Source organism: Neomonachus schauinslandi, chromosome 10, assembly GCF_002201575.2.
Source record: "Neomonachus schauinslandi chromosome 10, ASM220157v2, whole genome shotgun sequence".
NCBI lineage: Eukaryota > Metazoa > Chordata > Mammalia > Carnivora > Phocidae > Neomonachus > Neomonachus schauinslandi.
In genome coordinates, this window is record NC_058412.1 from 37786546 (window position 1) to 37807628 (window position 21083).

The 21083-nt window shown below is 38.7% G+C and overlaps 1 protein-coding gene across 1 annotated transcript in view; it reads left to right on the forward strand.

Annotated features, from left to right (window-relative positions):
• EIF2AK3 (eukaryotic translation initiation factor 2 alpha kinase 3) overlaps window positions 1-21083 on the forward strand; it is a 68536-nt gene that overhangs the window by 40889 nt on the left and 6564 nt on the right. The window contains exons 6-14 of the mRNA XM_021697346.1: window positions 883-1045; window positions 2032-2172; window positions 3039-3161; window positions 4694-4914; window positions 5263-5375; window positions 8968-9090; window positions 11347-11496; window positions 12529-13306; window positions 17109-17276. Of these exons, the coding sequence (XP_021553021.1) occupies window positions 883-1045; window positions 2032-2172; window positions 3039-3161; window positions 4694-4914; window positions 5263-5375; window positions 8968-9090; window positions 11347-11496; window positions 12529-13306; window positions 17109-17276 (1980 nt within the window). The remainder of the gene's footprint in view (window positions 1-882; window positions 1046-2031; window positions 2173-3038; window positions 3162-4693; window positions 4915-5262; window positions 5376-8967; window positions 9091-11346; window positions 11497-12528; window positions 13307-17108; window positions 17277-21083) is intronic.

The window sequence follows — 21083 nt, forward strand, 5'->3', positions numbered from 1 at the left end:
TAAGCCAGGCACAGAAAGATAAAAAGTGCATGGTCTTACTTACATGTGGAATTTTAAAAAGTTGAACTCACAGAACAGAGAGTGGAATGGTTGTTGCCAGGGGCTGGGGAGTAGGAGAAATGGAGAGATGTTGGTCAAAGGGTACAAGATTTCAGTTATGCAGGGTGAATAAGTTCTGGAAATGTAATGTACAGTGTGGTGACTATAGTTAATAATACTATATTGTATACTTGAAATTTGCTGAGAGTAGATCTCAATGCAGGGCTTAAACTCACAACCCTGAGATCAAGACCTAAGTTGAGATCAAGAGTCAGATGGACATTTAACCGACTGAGCCATCTAGGTGCCCCAAGGGTAGATCTTTAAAAAAAATTTTTTTTTCTTGTCTGTTGAGGTATAATTGATAAATAAAAACTATATATATTTGAGGTGTACAGCATGATAATTGATATGCATACACGTGAAATGAGGAGGGTAGATCTTTTTTTTTTTAAGATTTTATTTATTTATTTGACAGAGAGAGAGAGCAAGGGAGCACAAGCAGGGGGAGGGGCAGAGGGGGAGGGAGAAGCAGACTCCCCACTGAGCAGGGAGCCTGATGCGGGGCTCGATCCCAGGACCCTGGGATCGTGACCTTATCCAAAGGCAGACGCTTAACTGACTGAGCCATCCAGGTGCTTGATTGTGCTAATCATTTCATAATGTATATATGTGTCAAAATATGGCATTGTATACTGTAAATATATACATTTTTATTTGTCAATTATACTTGTAAAGCTGGAAAAAATTTTTTAATTTGTGATTTTTAAATGTCATTTTAGGAGTTGATTTACATAAATACTGCTTGAAATTATGTAAAATTTCTTTTCTATTTTTGTTTAGTTTTGTACTCCCATTGCATCTGCTTGGTTGGTTAAGGATGGAAAAGTCATTCCCATCAGTCTTTTTGATGATACAAGTTATGCATCTAACAATGAAGTGTTAGAAGATGAAGAAGACATTGTAGAAGCTGCTCGAGGAGCCACGGAAAATAGCGTTTACCTAGGTGAGTAGATGTCTCGTATCTAGTGATAGGACATATGGACATTTAAGTTTTATTCCTACGTTGTTCCTTTCTGCCTCTGGTATGCCTATAGCAGTTTTAATTCCTAAAAACATTCCCTGCCTTAGATTGCCCTTAAGATTTATACTTTGGTTTCCATTCCTGCTGTTTTTTTCCATTTATCCAATTCTGAAACTTTCAATTACTATGGCATATTCTTTTCCTCTGAGACCCTATTAGAAAGGCTTAGAAATGTTGCCATCATACAGCATGCTGTAAATTATCCTCAGATTCTAAAACTTTCTACATTTGTATTTGCATCTATGTCAATTTGCCCCCCCTCTTAAAGTGTATGTTTATTTTTTTCTATGTATCTTTACAACTTATCTGAAAAATAGTAACAAAATTCTTCTGTGCTTCTGGGCAATTGGAGGCCTTTACAAAATAAAATTTGCAAACTTTTGAGTCTCATTATTTGCACTAGTGTTGGTGGTCAAATACTCAAAAAATTCTTTAAGCTCTATCAATGTGCCACCCACCCTTCAATCTCAATGAAATGCAAGAATTTGGAAGAATAACATGTCACACATGTATTATGATTTTAACTGGCGTGTTAGCAGTATCTCTGGAATTACAGGTGTTTTGGTTTCCTTAAAAAGAAAGTTACTTCTTCTAAGCTGTCAGTTTTCTAAGTGTGCAGTGATTTCTTTTCTTTGAACTTTCCTACTGGAAGTGTTCCAGTAATTACTGACAATTACTGTTCAGTGAGAAACAGCTTAACTCGTGTATAACTTTCCTTTCCTGTTTTTGTGAAATAACCTTTAGGTTGCATTCAAGTACTTCAGGCTTGATTCTTCTTTGGAAAGAGTTATGTAGCATGTGAAGAAATAACAAATAAATCTAATTGTGTTAAATCAAAATGAACCTTTTTGAAAAAAATCATTGGTACTTGATTCTAAACCTAATTGACAGTGTTCTCGTTGACTCAGGAATGTACAGAGGTCAGCTGTATCTGCAGTCATCAGTCAGAATTTCAGAAAAGTTTCCTACAAGTACCAAGGCCTTGGAATCTGTCAATAATGAGCATGCAATCATGCCTTTGCCAACAATCAAATGGAAACCCTTAATTCGTAAGTGAATCATGAACTTTTGTACTATTATTGAGGTGTTCAGAGGCCGTATTCTGTCTTTGTCCTAGTATTGAATACCACAGAGATTAGAGCTGTTATGTACTCTTTATTTTCTGACAAACTAGGGAGGTATTTCAGACGTCATTGAATTTTAATTATCATTTACAGCATGATTTCATTGAAACAGCAGCTGCTCCTAAAGAAATCAGTGTTAATAAAATATTTCTCTAGACAACCTAGATACACTCTTTACCATTCACTGACTATACCTAAGTATCATTTAGCTCTTAACATATTAAGAATATTTATGAAACAGGGGCACCTGTGTGGCTCAGTTGATTGAACAGCCAACTCTTGATTTCGGCTTGGGTCATGATCTCAGGGTCGTGGGATCGAGCCCCACGTTGAGCTCTTTGCTGGACATGGAGCCTGCCTGAGATTCTCTCTCTCCCTCTCCCTCTGCCCATCCCCCCTGTGCTTGCTCATGTGCTCTCTCTCTCTCTCTCTATTATTCTCTAATAAAAAAAAATTTTTTTAAGAATATTTATGAAACATTATCTGGTTATTACATCATATTCTTTGAGACATTTAAATGAGTTGAATTCAAATAGTAGGCCACCAACTTCCTTCAGTTATCTTTCCGTGACTTGTATGTGTTTTTTATCACATATGTCACATCCTATTTTAATTACTTGTTTAAATGACTCATCTTCTTTACAAGACTGCTTTTCAAGGGGGAAGAACCTTAAGCCATTTACTTAACATATTTAAACAGAACTGTGGTTGAATATCTATTTTTTGAATTAATGAGGTACATGCATTTTCACTAAAGTCTCAACAGTTAAGATTTTACCATTTTCTTTTAGATTCTCCTTCCAGAACTCCTGTCTTGGTAGGGTCTGATGAATTTGACAAATGTCTTAGTAATGATAAGTTTTCTCATGAAGAGTACAGTAATGGCGCCCTTTCCATCTTGCAATACCCATATGGTAAGTGTGATGAAGCTTGTATTGAAAATACTGTTTTATTTTTCCTTTTAGTTTATTTATTAATTTGAAATTAATTAGTAGAATTCAAATGAAAGGTAGTTTTTAGAAGGTAGAAAATATCTTTGGAGGAATAGTATGAATGGTGGTCAAAGGTGCAAGTTCCAAAGTTAGATTGCCAGGGTTCAAATCTCAGTTTTGCCACATACTAGGTTGGGCACACCTAATTTAACTGCATCTTGGTTCCTTCATCTGTAAAGCAAGGATAGTAATCCTGATATTTATTTATTGGGTTGTTACGAGGTCTAAATGAGATAATGCACATACAGTCTTAACTAGCACTGTGTCTGGCAAATAGTAAGTGTTCAGTAAGCATTAATTCTTGTGATTAGCTTTCATTTAGTTATCAGCCTATTTAATAAAATCTATATAATATCAGCCTATATAATGAAGAAAATAGGTTATGAAAATGCTATAGAATGAGGGGATTTTAATTTTGTCCTCCAACAAGGGAAATAAGTGCAAAAGTCAAGAGTAGGTGAAATTTGACAGGAAATACATGCCTGGGTATTTAAAGTTAGGATGTATTCAGATATGAAAGGACTTTGAATAGTTAGATATAAAAAAAATTGTCAAATCTGCATGAGACAAAAACAGACTCCTCACCATTCACCCTAGATGCTAGCACTGGGAAGTTATTGTAAAATTTAAATTGACAAAAACAGAGGGCTCTAACCTAGAAGCAACAGTCTTTATCTGATTCTGATCAAAATACAAGGTAAGAGAGAATTGTGTAGTCGGTCCACCATGGTACAAAATAGAAGCCAAACAGGCAGGCTGCTTTCTAGGACAACCTCATTTTGACAGCTTGAAATGAACCAAGGAGACTGTTGGAGATGTTTTCTTCTGAGTTTGCCAAGAATAATTTATGGTAAAATTTGTATTTTATTGATGCCAAATGAGAGTAAACCTTAAAAACCTTGAAGGAAGATTGAGTACTATCTAATTCTTTCTTGCATTTAAAGAATTGGATTATTAAAGAGGTAATAAGGGGCGCCTGGGTGGCTCAGTCGTTAAGCGTCTGCCTTCGGCTCAGGTCATGATCCCGGGGTCCTGGGATCGAGCCCCGCATCGGGCTCCCTGCTCTGCGGGAAGCCTGCTTCTCCCTCTCCCACTCCCCCTGCTTGTGTTCCCTTTCCCGCTGTGTCTCTCTCTGTCAAATAAATAAATAAAATCTTTAAAAAAAAAAATAAAGAGGTAATAAATAGGGTGGCCCTTAAGGTTTTTTTCTAGTTTTATTATTCAGTAAAAAGAAAATCTGTGATGCTTATGGAATAAAGGAAAATATGTTTGTGTAGGAAAAAAGAAAAAATAGGATAATGAGGCTATTGAAAAGTGTTAAAGAAGAGATGAAACTTTAATAAAAGGAATTAGTAATAGAAGTGATAGGAAAATAGATCATTTTTAACAATTAAAAGTGGACCTGTATTGGTTTATCTTTAAAAAAAAAAAACTTTTAATGTCTGTTTTTGAAGATAATGGTTATTATCTACCATACTACAAGAGGGAGAGGAGCAAACGGAGCACACAGATCACAGTCCGATTTCTCGAGAACCCAAGTTACAACAAGAACATTCGCAAAAAGGATCCTGTTCTCCTCTTACACTGGTGGAAAGAAATAGTTGGAACTATTCTGTTTTGTATCATAGCAACAACTTTTATTGTGCGTAGACTTTTCCATCCTCATCCTCACAGAGTAAGACATTTTTTAGAATCTAATGTATTTCAGAATGTTGGGAGAAAGCGTGTGTGTGGTGGGGGCTAAGGGGACATTTACTTAAGTTTCGCCATGAAGTCATTGTTGCCCATCCTCTCGTCTCTCCTGACTTACCACCCCTTCACTCCTCAACTTGTTCCCATCTGGCCTTCACCCATCCCATTTCACTTCCCATGGACAAGGGAAATGCTGTATTCTGTGTTCTTAGAATACTTTTCTTTTTGTCCGTATTACTTATTTTTTAAATGTTATTTTATAGCTTAAGATTGTTAGCTAACTTCAGTTCAACTTTGACAGTGATTTTTCCCCCCCCCCCCACCTTATCAGCAAAGGAAGGAATCTGAAACTCAGTGTCAAACTGAAAGTAAATATGATTCTGTCAGTGGAGAAGCTAAGGACAGTAGCTGGAATGACATTATAAATTCTGGATATGTATCACGGTAAGAGTCTTGTCATATATAAAGTATGTATGTGTGTGCCGCAGCTTCTGGTGGCAACTGTTTGAATCAAGGAAGAAGTGACCTCTAAACTAAGATCTTGTTTAACTTTTTCTTTAATGTATCGATATCCAGGGAAATAAAATATGGACTTAACCCTCAAGTAACTTAAATTTATTCAAAGTGGTATGTGCCCTAAAAAGGATAAAGATAGTGTTACAGAAGTTCAAAATTAAGTTCTTATTCAGGGGCGCCCGGGTGGCTCAGTCGTTAAGCATCAGCCTTCAGCTCAGGTCATGATCCCAGGGTCCTGGGATCGAGCCCTGCATCGGGCTCCCTGTTCGGCGGGAAGCCTGCTTCTCCCTCTCCCACTCCCCCTGCTGTGTTCCCCCTCTCACTGTCTCTCTCTCTGTCAAATAAACAAATAAAATCTTAAAAAAAAAAAAGTTCTTATTCAGACAACTTTGTTATTGAGGGTCTACTGTGTCCTGGGCTTGGCATTACCAGTACCGAATTATTATTGTGTTATTAGAGTATAATATTAATCTCTATATGTTAACTTAATCTTCAATTATTTATTTCATCTTTATTCTGTCTGGAATAAGAAGTAGAAAAATGAGGGGAAATACACCAGTAGATAATTTTAAAAGTAGAAGAGGGAGGTGAGTCACCAAAAAAGTAGGCAATTCAAATAATTTGAAGGTAAAATAAAAGTAGAGAATCTGTTAGCATCTGTCAGGCGTACAGGTTTTTATGCTCTGTGGTACAGGAAGTGGTTCTGTGGTTCATTCTTCATATTACATGATTTATTGCTACATTTTCCATTTGTTTTGATATCATACTTAGCACTTGGTGATATGGGGACAAGGAAGAGATACAGAACCTTACTGCTTAATATCTAGGGTAATGGTTTTATGACAGAAAAGACTGAAAATTACAGCAAAAATGTGTGATACTTGGATGATGTGTAGACCTAATTTATCTAAGCTGCATTCATACTGTATTATCACAGATTGAGAATTGACTGTAATCGGTTTGTTTTAGCTACAAGTTTCCCAAAGCCGAATTTACTAGGTGACTAAGAAATGGCAAAGGCTTTAGTACCCTTCTGATAAAGATGCTGACTAATATGGGAGCAGGCAGAGAAAGGGAGAGAACTAGAGACCTGACAAATCTCACGAGGTAATCCACCACCAAAGCCATTCATGGTTCATTCAACATTTACTCTGAACAACCGAGCACAGGACAGTATTTCTGGCTTTGGGAGAAATAAAAAGACCGGGCCTATTCTGGAGGGGCTTAAAGTCTATGAGGGAAGATAATACTGGGCAAAACAAACAGCTAAGGAAAAAGCCATGAACTATAAGTGACTCAGTCACTGGTTGTGATGATTCAAGAGGGCATCATAAATGAGGTCACATTTTCATTGAACCTTAAATTATGAGTAAGGAAGAGTTAGGTAAAGACAGGGAAGAGTAGGGTAGAGTGAATAAACATACATCTATAAGGCTGTTGTGAAGAGAACTGGAATAATATACTCTGAAACTGAATTAGATTTAATTTTCCTTTCACTTTATTCAATATGGCGAGTACAGCTAATTGTTTTTCAAATCTGGGAGGCTCTATAATACCTAATGTTTATTGAATGCCTACTATATTGTAGGCATTGTGAAGAACCTGAGCCCTGGGTTCAGTCATGAATTCAAGTCTCAACTTTGTCATTTGTCATTTGGGACCTTAGGCAAGATGATTCTTAAATTTTATTTTATTTTTTTTATTTTTTATTTTTTTTAAAGATTTTATTTATTTATTTGAGAGAGAGCACACGAGAGGGGGGAGGGTCAGAGGGAGAAGCAGACTCCCTGCCGAGCAGGGAGCCCGATGCGGGACTCGATCCAGGGACTCCAGGATCATGACCTGAGCCGAAGGCAGTCGCTTAACCAACTGAGCCACCCAGGCGCCCCTGATTCTTAAATTTTAGAGAGTCTATAATCATATGTAAGATGTCTCTTCAGACGACATATTCATTTTCTTTAATATAGGACAATAATGCATTTGGCCCTGCAGGAGTAGGATGTGAATGTCATGAGCTTTGTAGTTGGGGAGATGGATCTGTACCAAAGTGCCTTGACTGGCTATTTTTAGGGATGCAGATTATTGTTCTTCATTCTCTGTGAAGGTAATTGGCCCATGGAGGATTGGGATCGATTGCCTCTCCTCAACTCCAGTGCTCTACCCAGCTAAGCCAACTACTAAATTAATCTGAGTGTGCAAATCATAAAATAATAAACTTAGCCTTATGAGAGACAGTAAAGATAATCGAATTCAACTCTCCCCCATATGGCTGAAAGAACAACTTCCATAGCATGCATGCATTCATTTATTTTTTCATATATTATTTGATGGAGATTTGTTAGACCTTCTATTTGCCAGGTGAGCGCAAGCTCTGGAAATACAAAAAGAAGCAAGAATGCTTTCCTGCATTCAAGGCCCCCACAATGCAGTGGCAGTGGGGAAAGTGAGCTGCATACAGATACCCGCGAAATATTGAGATTATGTTTAAATAGTCCAAAAAGCTATGTGCAAAGTGCTATGAGAACTTAAGACAGGGGTCTAGGAAAGCTCCACAGTGGTGGCGAGATGTGCAGAATGAAGGGAAAACAGAGTTTCATTAAGTACAAAGAAGTAGGCCGTCTCAGTAGAGTAAATAGCAGAAGCAAAAGCCCCAAAGTTGCAAGAGAGCCTGGTGCAAGTCAGCTGAAATCTAGAGTGCAGAGCGAAGAAGTCAGGCGCGTAAGGGAGACAAGGCTACAATGTGCAGGTCAGCCTGTAAGTCACAGATGCGGGGTCAGCTTCTGTCTGAATTCCTCTGGTGATGAGCATACTGACTCATGAGGCAACCCAGCCAATTTCACACAACTTTGGCTCCTAGAAAGATTTCTGGCTAAAAAAAAAAAAAATACTTAATAGGATTGATTACATTTTTTTCCATAAAATTTACAGGGACTGACATAAGATTAAGCTATTTTTTTCTTTTTCTTTTTTTTTTTTAGATTTATTTATTTGAGAAAGAGAAAGAGTGCACGTGGTGGAGGGCGGGGGGATGGGCAGAGGGAAAAGGAGAGAGAGAATCCTCAAGCAGACTCCCCACTGACTGTGGAGCCTGACTTGGGCTTGATCCCAGGACCTGAGCCAAAGCCAAGAGCAGGATGCTTAACTGGCTGAGCCACCCAGATGCCCCTAAGCTATGTTTTTCTAACTGAGTGCAGAATGCCACAGGAGGCAAAAGTTTAGAGAACGAAGGATAGAATATTTTGGTAGGTGATGGAAAGTTCTGGACAGGTTAGATCAGTAGTACAGTTGCTGTAAGAACAAGTGATTAACAAGCGATTCCCAATTGAACAGAAACTTTTTTATTTTTTATAAATTTCCTAGGAAAAAATTAGAACAAAGAATACTAGTAGTCAAATTTAAACTATAATCTCTATTAAAATAAGTTCTCTGAGACTCACTGAGTTTATGTACTTTTTATACATCATAAAGTAAGATTGAACTATTGCCTTATTAAATTTCCTTTTTTTTTTTTTTTTTTAAGCTATCTAACAGATTTTGAACCAGTTCAGTGCATGGGTCGTGGCGGGTTTGGAGTCGTCTTTGAAGCCAGAAACAAAGTAGATGACTGCAATTATGCTATCAAGAGAATTCGCCTCCCCAACAGGTAAGGGAGGGCATTGTTAGTGGGCTTGCAGTTAGCGCCATATTGTTCATCTCATAGGCAATATGTCCTTCTTGCTATACTCCGTCCATCCTATAGAAAAGAGTTTCTGACCTTCTGAATCTTAGCTTCTAAGTGCCACCAGATAACCACCCATCAAAAAGGGGTGATCTATTTAGATTGCTTTGCCTCAACTTAAAAAAATCTGCCCCTGTTTTTGATTCTTAAACACTCAGGACTTTTCCGCAGTGGATTATGGTGACAATCATATTTACTACATAGCACCATTTAAAAATAATCTATATATTGTGGAAAACAGGGAAAAGTAGTAAAACAAAAATCATCTGTGTCTTCTCTTCCCAATAATGCTCACTATTACCATTTTTTGGATATTTCCTTTGATTTTTTTTTTCTGATCATAAATTTACCTAGTTAGTAGCATAGTTACCAATACAATACAGTTTAATCTGTTGCTTCCTTTATTTTATCCTTGGCATTTTCCATGTTATTAAGAGTATAAATGCTAAAATAAACGAAGTATTTTATGGCTGGGTATTAGTCCAGTTGATACATGGGAAATATTTTGTTTAACTGTTTCTTATTGTTAAACATTTGGGTTTCGTATTTGTTGCAGTTAAAAACAACTTTGCAGTGTCCATCTTTTATATAAATTTTTGACCACATCTGTTTCCATAGGATAGATTCCCAGAAGTAACATTTCTAACTCAGAACAGTGTCATGCTTAAGATGATGGGCTTTGAGTAATGCCTTCTTTTCCATCTATTTTATTTTTTTTTAATATTTTATTTATTTACTTGTCAGAGAGAGAGAAAGCACATGCAGGGGAAGTGGCAGGCAGAAGGAGAAGCAGGCTCCCCACTGAGCAAGGAGCCCGATATGGGACTCGATCCCAGGACCCTGGGATCATGACTCAAGCTCCTATTGATTCTTTTATTTTTAAGACTTTTTATTTATTTATTTGAGAGAGAGTGAGAGAGAGAGAGAGCGTGCAGGAGCAGCGGGGGGGGGTGGGCAGAGGGAGAGAGAGAAGCAGACTCCCCACTAAGCAGGGAGTCCAATGCGGGACTCGATCTCAGGACCCTGATCGTGACCTGAGCCGAAAGCAGACGCTTAACTGACTGAGCCACCGAGGCGCCTGTAAGCTCCTACTGAGTCTTGATTAAATGTGTACGAATTGCTCTGTTGTCCTTGTAACTGCTTAAACATTCTGTCCAACAGTTAGGGACACAAGATTGGGATGGATTTGTGTACTAATTCTTTTCCTTGGGACTAATTCTTTTCCTTGGTATATAATTTTTGAGTAGTTTAAATATATGTGCAAGGCACCACATAGGATATGAAATTAAGCAAAGCTTCTGCCCCCAAGAACCAATAACTCTTTGAGGCTTTTGCATATATACTCAAATAACTACAATGCAAGGAAGGTTGTGACCTGGTGGCTTAGATTAGTAAATAGCTTCTCATGAAAAAGTGCAGATGTAACTGAAATCAAGGAAGGCAAGCTTTTTGGAGGTGGTGACATTTGTGCTGGGTATTCAAGAGTAGCCTGTTGCTCAGTAGACAGATGTGTAGGCGGGGGATGGCCAGCTACACAAAATGGCCTGACAAAGGCTCAAGGAAAAGCACTTGGAGGTGGTATAGAGAATAGTTAGTGGGATCCCTAGAAATGTGAGATTAGATCTACCAGAAAAGCTGTGAAAGCAGAAAATCAAATCCAGATGCTTTTCTAATTAAACTTCATTGCCTGTGATAGTCAGTATTTGAGGCTTGCTTTAAACAAACAAACATGCTAATACAGGTTTTTTGGATGGTAATATGTGCCAATTACATATGTACCAGTAGAGTCGTTCTCCATCCTTCTGAGCTGCCATCCTGAGCTGTTTTCCAAATACTTCACTTACACCTATTCATCCTCTTATTGATTTAACATTAAGCAGTCTTTATAACTGTAACGATCTGTAGTCATTCATTTTTAGTCGTCCAAGAAAGCTTTGTTTGAATGAGGCAATGTGTTCGTAGCACTTATATTTAGAAGGAAAAAAAAAACCCTAAATACATGTATTTTTTAAACTACAAAACCTACCGTGTGGCTTTTTAGAATTGTACCACTAGGGCTAACTCATCTGTTTCTAATTTTAGATTCAAGAGAGAATTTTATTTTCTTATTTCTCACTAGAGATATGATTACTTTTTCAGGTAAAAGCAACCTTCAGTATTGTCTTTGTCTCTGTATTTTAGGGAGTTGGCTCGGGAAAAGGTAATGCGAGAAGTTAAAGCCTTAGCCAAGCTTGACCACCCAGGGATTGTTAGATATTTCAATGCTTGGTTGGAAGCACCACCAGAGAAGTGGCAAGAAAAAATGGATGAAATTTGGCTGAAAGATGAAAGGTAACTTGGTTAGACATAGACTTAAAATCTAGTACTTTTAGGCTCTTTTTTTGCTTATGTGAATAAAATATCATTTCTATAACTAGAGATGAATTTTGCTTGTTTATTTTAGGAAAAAATGCTGTTCTCTGTCATGTTTTGGAACATTCTCTAGCCACTTATTAAAAAGTTTATTTAAAAAAAGAAAGAAAAGTTTATTTTTTAGAATATGAATTTTAAAAATTATTTGTAGATAGGGCTGTATGAATTGTAAATTGCTAAGGGATTTACGGTGGCTTTTCTAAAATTTTTAAGAGGTTTTGTCTGCTTTCATTACCACTTTTTTATTTTAGATTTTCAGTTTCTCGGTAGTTAACAGTTTACAATTCCTTTAAAACTATTAAACTAGTTTAAAGCTATTTGCAGTTAAAAATACTTAAACTTGGGCAACCTGAAGATAATTCCCATATTAAGTATGCTCTGCTACAGGAAGGAAGGCTCTTTTAAAAATGAGTAAATGAGAACAAAGAGGAAGCAGGCTGCATATAGACCATTTACCAGTAAAATTCCTACCTAAAAGTACCAAACACAGCCCTAGATCCACGTGAAGTAACATGTTAAGATGACACTTATAGACACAGTCAATAGCCAAACCACAGAAGGACCAAGTGAGGTGGCCCCGTGGCGCAGGGCCCTGTGAGCTGCTGCCCTAATTTGGACAAGGGCTCGCGAACCATGGCCACTCAGCAGCCTTGTCCGTGGCGGTCCCTCAGTGCTTTGTGTTTTGCATAAAGGCCCTGGCTGCTCTGGCCTGACAGTCCCAGGTAACTGTTTCAAGTCTAAAATTAAGCTTTCCAATTGAAATTTTTTAGAAGAAATGGATGGAATATAACGTTCTTTGTCTCATATAGCATGCTTTTATTTCATCTGTGTGTTGTTTGTCATTCGGTACCTGCTTTCTTATAGATGAAGCTTTTAAAATAAAGACTGTGCTTCAGATCATTTAATCAGCACATATTCCCTCTCTTTCCTTTGTATCTCTCCCACTTTTAGCACAGACTGGCCACTCAGTTCTCCTAGTCCAGTGGATGCACCATCGGTTAAAATACGCAGAATGGATCCTTTCTCTACAAAGGAACATATTGAAATCATAGCTCCTTCTTCACAAAGGAGGTCTTTTTCAGTAGGGATTTCCTGTGGCCAGATGAGTTCATCTGAGAGTCAGTTCTCTCCACTGGAATTTTCAGGAACGGACCGTGGAGATACCAGTGAGTCCATGGATGCAGCATGCAACCTCCAAGACAGTTGTCTTACGGAATGCGATGTGGAAGATGGTACTATGGATGGCAATGATGAGGGGCACTCCTTTGAACTTTGTCCTTCTGGAGCTTCTCTTTATGAAAGGTCAAGGGAGAGAACATCCTCTTCTATAGTATTTGAAGATTCTGGCTGTGATAACGCGTCCAGTAAAGAAGAGCTCAAAACGAAGCGACTGCATATTGGCAACCATTATGCTAATAAACTAACTGCTTTCAAGCATTCCAGTAGCAAATCTTCTTCTAAACCTACTTTCTCTGTTTCTCCTCCAAGACCGACCACTTTAAGTTTAGATCTCACTAAAAACACTGCAGAAAAACTCCAGCCCAGTTCCCCAAAGGTATATCTTTACATTCAGATGCAGCTCTGCAGAAAGGAAAACCTCAAAGACTGGATGAATAGCCGATGCACCATAGAGGAGAGAGAGAGGAGTGTGTGTCTGCACATCTTCCTGCAGATCGCAGAGGCCGTAGAGTTTCTGCACAGTAAAGGGCTCATGCACAGGGACCTCAAGGTCTGTATTCGTTGAACCTCACCCAAGGGTTTCTATCTGACCTGCTGTGATTGAGAGCAGTACTTTCGGTACTTGTCAGATTATAACTGAAGTGCCCTCAAGAGCAAAGGAGAGGAAGGTTATCAATCAGAGAGGGGAGCAGAGGCTTGGGGAAGTAGCCCGAGGAACCTGCTACAGAAAGAAGTCTCGTGGTTTGAAAACTTCAGGCAGAGCAAGTCTTCTCTTCTGTGATGTGTTTATGTTCATTTTACTGTAAAAAATATTCCCGGTCCTCTGGCTAAAAAGACAAATTCACCATGAGCAGATATACCCTGTTTTTCCTATGGCTTTGGGTAACCCTGACCTAAGTTCTCGAGGGCCCCAAGTAGCATGGTGAAAGGGACCCAAGTGGAAGGAGACACATAGTTTGCTTCATTAGCCAGCTCTGAATTGATTCCTGAACGATTTAGGCTCTGGGGAAGGGTGTGAGAAGCTGGATGGAGAAAGAAAGCAAATAGTTAGCCAGGTTATTTGCAGCTTTAAAGCCTTTGATTCTGTTTTCAGTATATACAATATTGAATATTGTGGCAATGTGATACGCTAAATTATATAAGATTCTTACTAAAATACTCAATATATCCTACGTATGTGTTTCTGAAATAAGTATATGAAACTCTTACTTGACTAATTTCTGCTGTATTTCATATGCTCATAGTGATCATCAGTAAATGTATAGTGAATATATAAGTACTTTTCTGACGGAAGTGGCTTAAATTATTGATTTGAAGTATTTTCAGTTTTGTTTTTGTGTAGCCAAAAACTTTTGTTTCAGGCTCCAAAGTAACTACTTGGACAAGTTATTTTCTTCTCATATCAGCAGTACATGTTTTAGTCCTTGAATATATTGTAAGAGTTTGGAATAAGGGGGATAAGAATTAGAATTAGTTCCTATTTTCCAAAGTAATTGTTATTGAATTATATATAATCACTGTGCTTCAGTGATTTTGATGTGGGCCCAAACTGACTACCAGGAATTATTCTGCACTGAAGGAAAAGTTCAGAGATGATTTCTTTTGGTTGGAAAGGAGAAGCCAGATACTAACTTGAGAGGGCTGGCTATTTGAATATAGTAAACCTTTATCATTTAGTGAGAAACAATTAACTGATATACACATTCTTTTTGTACGTAGCTCTTACTATACACACAAAATGCCAAGTTGAAAGGCAATGTAATTATGTTTTCATTAATAATGAGTATCCTTCTGATTTTATAATGTTAATGAGATATTAGTGAATATTTGTTAGATACTACAGTATTGTCTAAAGATTTTTTTATGTGTTTGTCTATGTACCAAAAAAATTCCAGGAAGAAAATTAATTTCCCCTAAGTTTTTCTAGAAATCAAAAAGTTTGATTCCTTTATAAGGATATATTGTTTTTAAAGATTTCTAGGATGCCAGAAAAATTACCTCCCAAGATTTCTATTCCCAGTTTAAACAGCTCTGCATTCTGTTCATTCTGACCCAAGTCTCTGAGCTTCATGTTAAACCTTCTGGCCACCCCCCCCCCCTTTTATTCCTTACTCAGTTTTTGTCATTGGCACTTTCCAGCCCCCCATTCTCCAGACTTCCTTCCAGTCTCTTCTCTTCCCTCTAGCTGGGCTTCACGCTGGGCTTTTTGCAGTTCCTTAAATACAGCGGGTCCTCACAGAGCCTGGTATTTCTTTTTTTTTTTTTTTTAAAGATTTTATTTATTTATTTGAGAGAGAGAGAATGAGAGACAGAGAGCATGAGAGGGAGGAGGGTCAGAGGGAGAAGCAGACTCCCTGCCGAGCAGGGAGCCCGATGCGGGACTCGATCCCGGGACTCCAGGATCATGACCTGAGCTGAAGGCAGTCGCTTAACCAACTGAGCCACCCAGGCGCCCCAAGCCTGGTATTTCTCATTTGAATTCTCATCACATTTGTATTATTTATCCTCTGGTTTCCCTGCCTGTTTTATTCACCTGTTATTTCCTTAGCACAATGCTTGACACATTCTGTATGCTCCTATCATTTTATTTTGAATAGTCTTTTGTTTGCAGCCCAAAGGAAATTTATTGGCCCATGTAACTGAAGTGTCCAAGATTCAGGGAAAGCTTTATCTAGGATCAAGTGATGTACCCAGAATTTGCCCACTGCCCCATCGCCATTTCTTGTTTCCATTTTCAGGCATGCTCTCCCTCACTGTCCCAGGATAGCTGCCAGCAATTCTCAGGGCTACAGGTTATAAGTCTTTAGAGGTGGTTGGATAGATAGGCATGGGGAGAAAAGAGCATGGGAGAAAACTATCTTTCTCCCAATACTGATAAGGAGTCCTGGGTTTCCTTCTAATTGCTAAGCCAAGGACACCTATCCGTCCCTAAATCAGTGTCCTGGCCAGGGGATGGAATCGTGCTTATTGACTTCTACAACCTCTGGATGTAACCTCAGGACAACGTCCACCTGAACCACGGGGCTGCTGCACAGTTGGGAAAAAGGGAGTCCCCAAAGTCAAGTCAAGGTATTTCTGATGGAAGCACAGGGGATAGATGCTGGAGAACCCCCCGCCCCCCAAAAAATCTATTATGGTGTTTAGTAAATAACAGCTGACACCAGAAGGTAGGGGAGAGGAGGAGATGTGAAATTCAAGGCATCGCAGTCTGTTGTCTCTCACATAAGGTCATCTGTGGGAGAGCAGGAGGTTATTACTATAGACTTTGGTTATATGCAATAACTTAATTGCTTCAAAGTCAGCATTGTAGAATAGTATTTTGGAGTTCGGGAATAAAATGCTTTATGCCTGGCAGTATTTGAAACCTGATGAAATTCAGTTTCATGAGCTAAATGGCTTCCTTTTTCCTTATTTTCAGGGCTCCGAATGGTGGTTATGTTAGCCACGGTTAGAGTAGGTGCTGAAGGAAAGATGATATAATTCACACAGGCAAGTTTGAGGAGCCCATGAGACATCTGGTTGGATGTGTCCTATAAACAGTTACATATGAGAGTTTAGAACTGGGGACAGAGGTCTAGGAGTACATGCGAGCGTCCGGGTATTAGAAGAGCAGCACAAGGTTGTAGTGAAGAGCTCTTACTCTCCTTGGTAGCCTACTTCCCCCTCTCAGACACAAACGAAAGGCCACCCTATTTCATTCATTCATCAAATAGAAGCGATGAGCTACCCTAGGGCAAGGACTGTCCTGAATGCTGGTCCTCTGGCCGTGAACCAGAAGTCTTTTTCTTATGGAGCCAGACCACTTGGGTTTGAATCCAGCTCTACCACTTGCTAGGCGGATACCCTTGGGCACTTAACTTCTCTGGGCCTCAGTTTTCACATCTATAAAATGAGGGTCTAAGAGGAGCAGTTTACTACTATTAAAGTATTACATGAGTTAATAGTAGTAAACTGCTTAGAACAACTCCTGGCACATTGCCAGTGCTCTATATGCATTTCCTGTTATTACTACTATTATTATCATGGCTTCAGTCATAAACATAAAAAGCTTGCCAAAGGAGAGTATATAGAATACTGAGATTGAGGACTGGGCCCTAGAGAATGTGATTCTCTAAGAGTTTAAATAGATGTTCAATAAATGCTCACTCCCTTTGCTACCCTTCCCTTTTCCTTACTCTGACAGTACTTGCTTAGCTTTGAAGGATTGCTTTTATTTTCTTATTAGTCTGTTTAATGCTTGAGAATATCTAGTTTCTTGTACTTCTCTTCTGTAGTTATTTAAATTATTTTCTTCACTTTCTCTCCTTCTCCATGCACACCTATTATGCTTTTGTCTGTCTTACTTTTTGCAGCCTTCCAACATATTCTTTACAGTGGACGATGTGGTCAAGGTTGGAGACTTTGGATTAGTGACTGAAATGGACCAGGATGAGGAAGAGCAGATGGTTCTGACCCCAATGCCAGCATATGCCAGACACACAGGACAAGTGGGGACCAAGCTGTATATGAGCCCAGAGCAGGCAAGTTTTTTCTTTTCCTTCTGAATTAACAATGGATTTTTTAGTTAGCATGGCTGCAAGCTAGATATGCCCCATGAATCTCCATCCACATTCTTCTTAGAATAAGATAAAATCTGAAAATTACGAAAACTGGTAGTAGTGTTCACAGGCAACACAGCCAGGGTACAATTTCTACAACCTGAATTGGGGATGGATTAAGAAAAACATAGTGCATAAAACATGCACTCACCCCTGAGCCAGAACCTGACAGCAACCAGAAATTTAGAAGAAGACTTTGAATGCCTCTCTCCCAAATTTAACTCCAGTCCTTCTTTTGTACACTATGTAAAAACTTGTTTCAGAGCCAGCTAGAGCCAGAGGTCCTTTACTGAGCTGCTCGTTCCAGTAATTCACAAGCAACTTCTAGAATGCACCATGGCAGAAAAGAGAGGTAGATGGTCTGGAATATGTTGCCTTGTGGGGATACTCGATCTCCAAAGGAAAAGCACTGTGAACAGGACAGCCTGAAAGAGTGATTGGAACAGGGCATCCTGGGAGCATCAGAGAAGCATGCCCAGCCCAGCTAATGATACTCACAAGCTTATATATGCTTCTACATCAGTGGTTCTCAAACTTTTTGGTCTCAATACCTGTTTATACTTGTAAACATGATTGAGAACCCAAGAGTTTTTCTTATGGGATTTTATCTATCAATATTTGCTGTATGAGAGGATAAAATAGAGAAATTTATAAAACTTTTATTTATTTATTTATTTATTTATTTATTTATTTATTTATTTATTTATTTATTTTAAAGATTTTACTTATTTATTGACAGAAAGAGAGACAGCAAGAGAGGGAACACAAGCAGGGGGGAGTGGGGGAGGGAGAAGCAGGCTTCCCACGGAGCAGGGAGCCCGATCTGGGGCTCGATCCCAGGACCCTGAGATCATGACGTGAGCCGAGGCAGACACTTAACGACTGAGCCACCCAGGCGCCCCCAAATTTTATGTATTAAAAATAGCAATATTAAACCTATCACATCTTAAAGGTATTTTTATGAAAAATAAATATTCTGCAGAATAAAAACAAATTAGCAAGACGAGTGACATTTGTTTACATTTTTGCAAATCTCTTTAATATCTTATTTTAAAGAGCTAGATTCTCTGGGGGCCTGGTTGGCTCAGTCAGGTAAGCATCTGACTCTGATCTCAGCTCAGGTCTTGATCCTCAGGGTCATGAGTTCAGGCCCCACATTGGGCTCCACACTGGGCATGGAGCCTACTTAAAACAACAAAAAGAGTTAGATTCTCGTATCTGCCTTTGCATTTAATCTGTTGATCTGTTATTTTGGCTAAAGTAAATGAAGAAATTCTGACCTTGCACAGATAGTTGGAAAGGGAAGAATATTTAATAGCATCCTCAGGTAATTGTGCATATTCGTCTTTGTTAGTGCATCAAAACTCAGTAAGTGGTAGTTTCTTTTTTTTTTTTTTTTTAAAGATTTTATTTATTTATTTTGACAGAGAGAGAGACAGCGAGAGAGGGAACACAAGCAGGGGGAGTGGAAGAGGGTGAAGCAGGCTTCCTGTCGAGCAGAGAGCCCGATGCGGGGCTCGATCCCAGGACCCTGGGATCATGACCTGAGCCGAAGGCAGACGCTTAACGACTGAGCCACCCAGGCGCCCCTGTAAGTGATAGTTTCTTAAAAGTTATTTGCCCTGGGGCGCCTGGATGGCTCAGTCGTTAAGCGGCTGCCTTCGGCTCAGGTCATGTGGGATCGAAACCCGTGGCTGGCTCCCTGCTCCGCAGGAAGCCTGCTTCTCCCTCTCCCACTCCACCTGCTTGTGTTCCCTCTCTCACTGTCTCTCTCTCTGTCAAATAAATAAATAAAATCTTTTAAAAAAAGGGGGGGAAGCTAAATGAAATATATATTAGCCCTTAGATATAGTTAGCCTTTGAACATTTATTGATGAACTAATTAAAATAAGATATACTTTGATTTCAAACTTCTAAGACCACAAGGAAACATGAGTGTATTTGAAAACAGACATTGTAAATGTCTTTCTGTGAACACAAGGCAGTAAAAAAAGATGATAGTGATTTGATTTTGGGTTTTTATTTGTTTTGCTTGTGTTTTGGATAGCTGGAAATTTAAAACACCCTCCCTAAATAATGTTCGGTGGATAATAAGGTAAAACTGCTCATGCAAAGCATTAAGAAAACAATGAAAGAAATGAAAAATAGGGAAATTCATAGGAAGTTATCAAACTTCTATTTTATTTGAACGCCCTTCATTATATGAGCACATTACTGTGTAAATGATTCAGTATTCTGCCTCGAAGGCCGAGGAGCTACAAGTTGAACACGAATAAGAACTGATACCAGAACTGATAACAGTGGAACAATAAAGTCACAACATGATGGTAGATTTTTAGAGTTTTAAATAAAAAAGATAATCTCTCTAGCAAATCTACTTAAAGGGAAAAAACACAAATAACTTTAGAAATTAGCAAGGATACATGTAGCAGAGATTTTAATTTATAAGAGACTATTATTATACATAGTTGATCATTCACAACCAAAGGTATCCAAACTGGCTTAAGGAGGAAAAGAAATCCATTGGCCTGAGTAATTCAATCATTCCAGTCAAACGATGTGGCCAGGACTTGGTGAAAGGGGAAATTAAAACTCTATGAAATATGAAAATACTGTAAATACATGCTCATATCCATAGGAAAAAAGATCAGAAGGAAGAGCCAGAAAATGTCAGCAGCCACTGCTTCTGTGTGGAGGGCTTTGAATATTTTGGACTTTTTGTATTTTTCAATTTTTCTACATAGGCATGTATCAGAATTAATACTAAAATGCTTTTAGCATTATTTTATTTTTTTGGAATTATTCAAGAGGCTGGGAGTATACCTTCACACTTTTAAGTATTATGAAAACAAAATGGGAATGACTAAATAAAAGGACTCCTATCTGGGTGCTTAGGAGAGAAGGTGGGGAGCCCCTCCCCCCCAGCCCCCCACACCCCGCCCCAAACACCCTTTGAAATAGACGACTCTCCCTCCACTCCCAGTCCCGATCGATCCCATTATACTGTTTATTTTTTTTCACAGCATTTTTAACTCTCTGAAATTGTTTTTTCCTCCCCTCTAAAATATAAGCTAACAGAAGAGAGACCTAGCTTTTCTCTTGTTTTGCTTTATCCCCAACACCTGCAATGGTGCTAGAATTCAGCAGGTGTGCAGAAACGTTTGGTGGATGAGTGAATGTGAATGTCAGCGAAAACATAAACACTAGGTGGTCTTGGCCACCCCACACACTGCTGTGTTCACTATATCATGGCTTGCGGCTGACGTGTGTGCGCGCACGTGCACACACGTGGGTGTGTGTTTGTTGGAGGAAAGGGTTGCCATCTGAGAAAGGGAGAGATCTGTGATAAGTGATAACTATGTTTGTTCATAAGTGATACTATGTTTGTTGTTGTTGAAGATACTGGAAATCAAGGATAGCTGGAGAAATTTTGCCCTTGACAGCGCACAGTAGTGAAAATATGGTAGTTAAAAATGGACAGCCATAATTCTCTTAATAATTTGCTTGTTATTCTTCTGTATTTTTCTACATTCTTATATATATATAAGAATATAGAAATTGTCACTTTATGAAACGTCCCTTTAAAAGTCTCTCAGAATACTTTGTATGAATTGTCTTACCCGAGCTTCAGAAGCTGTACTAAGACATTGTTTTAAAATATATTTTGGGACACCTGGGTGGCTCAGTTGGTTAAGCGTCTGCCTTCCACTGCCTTTGGCTCAGGGATCA